This window comes from Primulina tabacum, chromosome 13 (assembly GCF_025594145.1).
Source record: "Primulina tabacum isolate GXHZ01 chromosome 13, ASM2559414v2, whole genome shotgun sequence".
In the NCBI taxonomy this organism is placed as follows: Eukaryota; Viridiplantae; Streptophyta; class Magnoliopsida; order Lamiales; family Gesneriaceae; genus Primulina; species Primulina tabacum.
In genome coordinates this window covers 35386722-35396296 of record NC_134562.1, presented here as the reverse complement: position 1 = coordinate 35396296, position 9575 = coordinate 35386722, and the positions used below count along the sequence as shown (strand labels likewise).

Below are 9575 nucleotides of genomic sequence, written 5' to 3'. Positions count from 1 at the left end.
ATGTGGTTGCTCTTCCACAGAATACTAAGTCCATCGGCTATCGTTGGGTGTACAAAGTTAAGTATAATCCAGATAGGTCTGTGGATAAATTCAAAGTACGATTAGTTGCAAAGGGTTATACTTAGCAACCGGGAGTTGATTTCCATGATACGTTTCCTCCCACAGCTAAGATTGTAACTATTAGGTGCTTGTTGAGTTTAGCGGTTATCTATCACTGGCTTATTACACAAATGGATGTGGCCAATGCATTTCTTCGGGGTGATCTGGATGAACAGATATTCATGACATTTCTACTTGGTTAGCATGTTCAAGACAAACGAACGGCGTGTCGATTGAGTAAGTCATTGTATGGACTTAAACAAGCTTCTCGACGGTGGAATATCAAATTTGCTGGTATCACGAGTGTTGTAGGTTACACACAATCACATCACGATCATTCCTTATTCGTTAGAATAAGATTCTGACCATATTATTATCCTTGTGGTCTATTTAGATGACATAGTTATTACTGGGAGTAGTGAGCACATGATTTCTGATTTGAAGTGTTTTCTGCATTCTCAGTTGCAAATATCTGATCTTGGGATATTGAAATATTTTTTGGGAATTGAATTTGCTCGTTCCCATGCTAGCATTTACCTCAATGAGCTTATTCAGGATGTTGGTGTTTCTGGCAGCAAGCCTTTTGACACTCCAATGGAGCAACACAATGAGTTAACAACCGTGGAATTAGATTCCATCACCACTCAGACTTCAGCTGTTCAACCACATGCCCTTTGTTGCAAGATCGAGATGCTTATCAATGGCCGGTTGGTCGATTGGTATATCTTACCATCACACAGCTCGATATTTGCTATGTTGTGTAACATCTCAGTCAATTTATGCATTCTCCTAAACAATCTCACATGGATGATGTTGTTAGAGTGGTGAAGTACTTGAAAGGCTCCCCTGGTTTGGGTATCTTGATGCCTTCACAAAATTCTTTAGCACTTTCTGCGTATTGCGATTCTGCTTGGGCCTCATGTCCTATGTCTCGTCGATCTTTGACTGATTTTTGTATTAAACTTGGTAGCTCTTTGTTATCTTGGCGCACCAAGAAACACTGTTTCCAGATCTTCGACTGAGGCTGAATATCGGGCCATGGCTGCTACTGCTTGTGAGGTTGTTTGGATCCGTGGGGTTCTTAGTGATATGGGTCTTACATTGCCTAGTCCAGCGAGCTTATTATGTGATAATCAAGCCGCTCTACACATTGCTGCAAACCCAATGTATCATGAACGAACTAAGCATATCGAGATCGACAGTCATTTGGTCAGAGAGAAAATCAAGCTGCTCATATTTCTACCGATAATCAACTCGTCGATGTCTTCACCAAGAGTTTGGGTAGAAAGCAACATGCATTTCTATTGTCCAAGATTGGTCTTTGCAATCTATACCAAGCTTGAGGGGGATGTGTTAGCTAGTAAGAGTTGGGTCATCACAATAAATGTGTTTTGTCATATTACGTTACGTTTCTAGTATGTGTTCAGCTACTATAAATAGATGTTGATTGTCTTTGTAAAGTTTAATGCATGAATAAAAGTGTATTCTCAAAATCGTTTCTTCCGCACTCTAACACAACTACATTTTATTCAGAAAGATCTTGAACAAATACAAAAACGGGAGACAGTAGATATATTCACCGAATTTTCTTCCTAACTAACGAGAAGTAATATGAAATCTCCCGTGCCTTATTACTACAAGTTTTTGTAGCACTAACTACATATCTCCAAGATTCATTCTTCCTAGCAGCAGTTGCTTCCCATACTGAAGTACGTAGTACTATCTCCAGGTCCACAAAAGTCTCGCAGGGAAAAGTTTTCCATGCCAAAGTTTTCCAATATCAACGAATTATCTCCGAAACATGACATCTGCAGTAGTTTTTTTTCTTTCTTGCAGCTATGTAATAGTTATATATAGTTATCATTAAATGTTTCGTGGGTATTATTTTTTTATCGGATCATTCAGCCTATGGTGAAATTTTTTTCTAAGTACGCCCCTAACTGTACTGTAGCAAAAACTTGTGTGAGACAGTCTCATAAGTCATATTTTGCGAGACGGCTCTGTTATTTAGGTCATCAATGAAAAAGTATTACTTTTTATGGTAAGAGTATTACTTTTTATTGTGAATATCGGTAGGGTTGACCTGTCTCACAGATGAAGATTCGTGAGACCGTCCCTAATTCCTGTACCGTAATTAAGTAATTTGTAGACTTCGATCCATTTCCAACAGTGACAAATTCTATGTTTTATTTAAACTCGAGAGTGGTTGAAGGTATAAAATTGTGTGAACACGTATTATGGTCCGCGGGTGAGTCCAGCTAGCAGTTGCATGTGTTGTTGAACTTGACTAATTAACATGTTAAAATCTTTCGAAAGAAAACAAAACAAAAAGTAAATATTGTACTTAGTCATGTATACAGAGTCTTTCTCATTTGCGGATTGACTTAGTTAAACTCCCATTAGTAGTGTCCTACATCCATCTTATTAAGTTGACAAGTCGAATATCATTTGAAGAACAAGCGATAAATAGTGGAAATCGGGATTTTCGCAAAGTAAAAAAGTTAACATTCAAAAAATTAAATAAATATATATATAAGTTATTAATTGATCAAGATTAGTTTTATGTCTCGTATATCTATATATGTGAGATGAGTTGACTAGATCTATCTTTGTAATAAAAAATAATATTTTTGAAAAAAAAAATCAAAGTTAGCGCATGAAACCAAACTTCGAAAACTTGTGAAAGAAGCTAGTTTTAATAAAATGAAAACTTTTGTGACATATTTTTTTGGGAACATACTTTATACAAGACAGTGGAAACAACAAATTATTTTACCTTAGTAATGGTATTTATAAAGATAAACACAATTTAGGCATGAAAGTAGTTAAACTCGAAGTGTATAAACAAAGGGTAGAAAACATAATTTTAACAAAAAAATCCTTTTTTGTTGTATGATCGATGAGAATAATCATATTTGTTTTCAAATAATTCAACAGCCACAACCATAAATTTCATAATTCAGTAAAATGCATGAAATATTTGATATATACATACATTGGATCATATGTATTGTTGATATTCTAAAGCTCACTAACCCAGAGTCCCAGACTGATACACACCCGATCGATGCTAACTACTGGTTTCGATGAATAAACCCAGGAGCTGATTCAGAAGTTGACGAAGAGGAATAATTAGAGAAGCAAAGCGTGATCGGGCCTTTCTGGTCGCAGCTGGCATAGTAAGAAGAAGGTGGTGTACTGGTACTGCTCATTCCCGTATGTTGTTGAACCAATTCCCTGAAATTCGTGATGGTCGAATTGAGAAAAGTGGTGGTCGCCATTGTGCCGCCTCTGCCCCGCCTTCGTTTTGGTTTCGCGGGACTGGTCACTACGTGTGTTGGCCGCTTCATCAAATTTTCTGGAGAAACGGAAATAGTAGTACTGGAGATGGGATATTCATACTGTACGTTGGCAGTTTCAGGATATTGAGTGGCACCCGTGAATAATTTGACCTTTTGGCTGCCTGCATGATCATGATCAAGGGGAGTGCTGGCAATCTGATAATTCTGCAGCTCCAGCAGCTCGTCATGAGGATGATGATCATCTTGTAAATCCCACCACTGATCATCGGAATAACATTTTAGTGTTTGGTCGTTACTCATGTTTCTTTCTGGGTCGATCGATCTTCTATATGCCTAATGATACAAACATATCCACCGCCTTTAGACCTACATGACTTATATATACAAACATACACATATACATACACACACACACACACACACACACACATATATATATATATGTATGTATGTATATGCATGTGTGCTTAAAGCCAGGATAAAGTTGGTAGCTAAACATTATCCTTTATGATATCATCAGATAGAATGAGTGGGAACAGCTCGCAAGAGGCAGCACCATTCCAGCAATTAATTCTTGGTCCAATACGACTGAGAATTTATGTGTCGTAGTAGTTGTTAATTACTCACAAATACTGCCAAAGTTGACTGGATCAATACTCTAACCCCCTTGACAATCAATGGGAATGCTTTGTCATCGATATATTTGCTAAAAAAAATAAATGATTATAATGTATTGTAGTTGTATTCTACCAGTGAGGAAACCCGGCTGAACTCGGACAGAGCCTAAAGTCAAGCCAACCCAAGGGATTCTTTGAATGGCACCCATATTTTTAATAATAAATATATAATGAATAATTTATTAAATACAAAGTCTTTTCGATTTCTTTTATAAATTTTATGTCTTTTGAAAATATAAACTACATTTAATTGTCTGAATTGATTATAAAATTTCATTTTAATTTCGAAATTTTTTTTAGTTTTATGTTGTTTTTATATATTAAGTTATCGTCACTCTCTAAAATATTCAATAAAAAGATAAACTTTTATGATATTAAGTTTTCTAATTTCTTTTTATAAGAAAAGGTTCGAAAACAGTATGGGGTTTCAAATAATTTGAACTTTGAAAAATCAAAATGAGTTTACTAGATTTCAAACCCCAACCCATAACCTCTTTATTATAACTTTTTTGGGAAAAAAAATTGTATAATATTTTGACATACTTTTAAGTTTCGTGTATCGTTTAAAATTTTTTTAAAAAAAACCTTAATAAAAATAATAATTTTATGTATATAATATCTATCGAATTATAAAAATCTATGCAACAAAATCCACATGCAAATCATTTAAATTGCGAGTTTAACTTTCATTATTGTAAATTTAAACTAAATGTTAAATGATACAACGATTTTAAATCTTATTTTCACACAAAAACGATGTCTTAATTTTTTTATCAAAATTTTTTCATCTAATAATAACAAGATTTTTAATTTTTGAAAATTATTTATTTATTCTTTAAAATTTTCAACTACAAAATAATATATGATTTTTAAAATATTTTTTCTATTTTTTATTAATAATAATTTCACTCAACCAATATATCAAATGTAATAGTAAAAAATTCAATTTGACAGAAAAAAATTGTTATCATCGTTTGAGTGTTATCTCAAACAGTATAAATTTTTTTACATAACAATATTTAAAATTTAAATATATTCATTATATAATATCGTGATTTAAGTGATCATTCAAACGTTCATACTTTATTAAATTTAATAATTAATTACATAAAATAATATTTTATGCATCGCGAGATTCGTAGTTTACTACGACAGACAGTATATACGTGTATGTGTGTGTGTGATGCCTTAGAAAGAACTCGAGTCATCCTTGGACTCGGACGTGAAGGGAGGACCAAAGCAGGACCAGTTCAGAGTTGGTTCTGAGAAGCCAAGAAGAGACTGGGTGCAAGCCAACCTGGATAAAGAAAGAGTAACATGTTTAGACAACTTCGGCCTTGCAGTGACCCGGGAAACTTATCAGACCACTATGGACTCATACAAAGCTTGGGCTCATATTCTTGGTCTGGCGAGATAGGGTTGAATGATACTTCCTGGGTTAGAAAAAGTGTCTGTCCAGGTAGGGAAGCCCTTGGCATCTGGAGCACTTGCAATACTTTGGAGTTTTCATTGACTAGGCAAGGCAGGGTACCAAGAAGATTAAGTTAAGTGATTGTGGACTATGTCCACCGACAATCGAGGGGTTCGTTCCCCTCAACGTTTCCAGGCCATCCGACCCGAACTCACCTTACCCAATCACCAGCAGGAACCGTCCAAGTAGGTTCTTTTCTACTCAGACTGACCACGAGGAGATAGGAACCGGCCCCATAATTATGGCTCATCGTACTTCATAATCATTAACACGACAAATCAGTGCTCATTACAAGGGAAATTATGTATCTCTGCTCGATAGATTATCTACCTAACTCACTCAATCGACCTGATCGTCGGCAGTAGTTGTTTTGTTGTGTGGCGATGTAACTTTTAGATAGAAGTTGATTTTGGGCGTTGCATGGCAATTATAATTTTTTAACCACGCCAGGAGCTACAAATATCTTTGTGAAAATGACCTCCCAGCGTATCTAGCAGCAAGTCCAGCTGTTTATTTTGACCGGAAAAAATTATCGCATGTTTCTTTTATTGGTTTCATATGAGCCAATGAAGAACGATGGTGTAGCCGTGTTGTTTGTTTCCAAGACAGCTGAATCATTTCACATCAGAAAACCGTAACTAAGCTATTAGTATAGTTAATTAATTAGATAAAGAAATGTATAGCGAGAGCAGTGATTTTCTTGGAAGAACATAATATATATAATATATACATGGCATAAATATCTGATGTGAGTTGGTCAAGTCAACAAACATGAATATATATGATCAAAAGTGTGGATTGACTTTGAGCAAGTAACGTACCAAATCTGCTCCTTGTTTTCCAAGATTTTGACGGATTCCTTTTCTTGATCCACTCGAGTTACAAAAATAATATATAATATTAGTTTTGAGTTTGGATACTAAGTTGTAGTTTTTAAAAAAACATGTAAATAAGTTCGATTTTTTTAAGTGTTTTTATTTTAAAAATGTAAAAAAAAATGTTTTTATTTTTATTTTTATTTTTATTTTTAAATATAATTAGAAACAAAACCCCAAAAAATTAGCATCTAAAAAAAAATTTAAGTGCTTTTTCAAAACAATTTTTCCAACCAAACACACTATTTTTTAAAAAAACTCACTTTTTTTAAAAAAGATGATTTTACTCATTGTTCAACCGAACACAATCTAAGCCTGAAGAAATATTTCCCTTCCAACTTCCAATGAAAAAAAAAAATTAGTCTCAATTATATATTTTTTTTCCTTTTTCGTCTGAAGCTACTTCAATTTCTATATTTAATAATACTTTTAAATTTGATAAGATATAAAGTTTATTTGATCGAGTATATAAAGTTTTAATTTCTTTTTAAGTCGTCCAAAACGTATAATTCATTCTCTACATTTAGTTTTTTAAAAAAAATCGTTGCTTATTAATATATCCCCATCAGATATGTATTGGAAAAAGTACTTCTGCTTTTAAATGAATTAAATAAGTAAGTATTTTGTCAGTACACTTCGTTTTTCAATGATTTTCTTAATATATATAAATGTTCTATAAATCCCGCTTCAACTTCGTTTAAGCTTGAAGGTCGAAAAAAATGTTCTGCTTCGGAGAAAAACGGTTAAACTATAATTTGATCGAATTAAACATAATTAAAATGTTTAATTAAATGTGATTAAGCACAATTAATCGTATTTATTTATTTTTAATTTTTTTATTTTGAAGTTATGTCTTTTATTTTAAAATAATAAATTAGGTTTATAATATAGATATTTAATTATTAATTTTAATTATGATTAAACATGTCTGATAATGATTTGACAAATATTTATCATTTTTTAATGTGGTCTAGTTGCAAAAACAAATAAAGATCGTAATTTTCATATTTTTATTTTTTTTAAATATGAGAATTAATGCATCAGACTTAAATTTATCATATTTATGTATTATTTTATCTATTTATTGGTTTGAGATAATTACAATTACATTAAAAATAAAAAACATTTTTTCACGCTTAAGCATGTGCTAATCTCGCTTAAACTTGAAAAGCTTGAAGCTCGACATCCGCTCTTCGGGACGCTTCACGCTTTTTAGAACCTTGATATATATATATATGAAAAACAAACCAAACTCATATATTTGAAATGAAAATAAGGAAAAGTTTATTCGTAGGCATGACAAGACCATGGTTTATGAAAACTCAATGGAAATCATCACCACCACCCCAAACGTATATACTAGTTCATTCATTCCTTAAACAACAACAATCTATATGCTCAAGTTGAAAGAGCGAGAACAAATTTCCAGGAGAAAAATATGGGGTAGCGCTCCATTTACAGTTCAACAAACAAGTGGAAGAAAGAATACAATGGGAAAAACAAAAAACGGGAGAGGGTGAAAAAAGGCAAAAGGATGGATATCTGCGTGCGCGCGCGCGCTGGGTTACACGATCTAACAAGCTAACACCTGACATACATTTTTTCGTTTCTTCAATCATCCTAATTTCTACTCTACAGTGATCTCCAGTATAGTTGTAAGTGTAGGTTTTTTTATATCTTCTAAGAAGTAAAGAAGAGCATGCAACATTTACAGCTGAAAAGGCCATGCACGCACCAGCTACCCAAGGCGGCAACATGAGTTTTAACCAAGGAAATGGAACCCCAGCAGCAACCGGGATGGCAATGACATTATATATGCCCATAGCGATGAAATAATAAAATCTGATCAGGGAGAAAGTCTTCCTTGAAAGATCAATAGCAGTGATCACGTCATCTAAACTGCTTTTCGTTAGCACGTAGTCAGCTGCTTCTATTGCGATTTCTGTTCCGGCCCCAATTGCCATACCTACATCTGCAGCTGCCAAGGCAGGAGAATCATTAATGCCATCCCCCACCATTGCAACCACACTTCCACGTTTATGTAATGAGCAAATCACATCTGCTTTTCCTGCAGGCATCACCTCTGCCCTCACATCTGTAATGCCAACCTGCGTCGATATGGAGATTTAGAGAGGGAAATGGAGCTTAATGCAGTTATAAATTGCAAATGGGGTAAAGTAAGGCCTCCATGACAGGGGAAAGGAGAAGAATCAAAGCTATGATGTCAACCTCCTTTGCAACAGCTCTAGCTGTTCTCCAATTATCTCCAGTAACCATGACCGGTTTGACACCCATTTTCATGAGGCTCTCCACAACAACAGCAGCTTCCCGCTTTAGTGGATCTGCTACCCCAAGAACGCCAATTAGATCATCATCGTAGGCCACAAGTATTCCAGTCTTGGCAGTTTCTTACAACTCCGTCACAAAGTTTTCCACGTGGTCTGGGATGGTGATCCAGTTTTCAATGATCAGCTTCCGGTTTCCAACCTGTTAAACGGATATAACCTTTGACGAACACAGAAGTTATGCTCCCCGAGTATTCTAATCCTTTCCCTCTTCATTAGGTTGAACATATGTTGTTGTCATTAAAAAACTCACCAAAATCTATTTCCCACCGATAAAGCACTGCACACCTTGTCCAGGCAAAGCAGAAAAATCTGATGCAACCTAGGGGTTTGAGCATTCTTTGTAGTATTAGGTTCATCAAATTCGTGAAAATGGTGGACATATTCAAGAATCGACCTCGCCAATGGGTGTTCACTGCTAGCCTGCACCAAAGGAACATTCATTGAGATTGATCAACTATGTCTCCCACAGAGGAATTCACTACTCGATATCAATAATGAGAATTGAGAACTAATACAATTTTTCTGCCTATATCCAAAAGCTGCTAGTGGCAGCTAGGTACTTAAATAAAGTATTATCACCAATCCGCAGCTTCTAAATTCTACATGAATAGCAAAACGAAAAACCAGAAAACCAAGTAATCAAACAAAACTTAAATTCCAACAGTATATGCAAATTTCTGAAGTTTTCTTAACTGATATTCTGCTTTCCTCATCCGGCTTGTCTTGGCTGAAATATTTAACACTTTAACTTTGCTAATTCGTTACGGGAGTCTTTTCTAACTTGTCACGCGATTGTCTTCGCT

The 9575-nt window shown here is 34.6% G+C and overlaps 1 protein-coding gene across 1 annotated transcript; it reads right to left on the bottom strand.

The window, feature by feature from the left end:
- Positions 1–7788: 7788 nt before the first annotated feature.
- On the bottom strand, positions 7789–9089 carry LOC142522073 (cation-transporting ATPase HMA5-like). Its single transcript, XM_075625236.1, has 3 exons — positions 9023–9089; positions 8654–8911; positions 7789–8532 (listed from the first exon to the last, which is right to left on the bottom strand). Exons 2-3 carry the CDS (start codon positions 8723–8725, stop codon positions 7789–7791), a joined length of 816 nt encoding a protein of 271 aa, XP_075481351.1. The 5' UTR covers positions 8726–8911; positions 9023–9089.
- Positions 9090–9575: the final 486 nt, after the last annotated feature.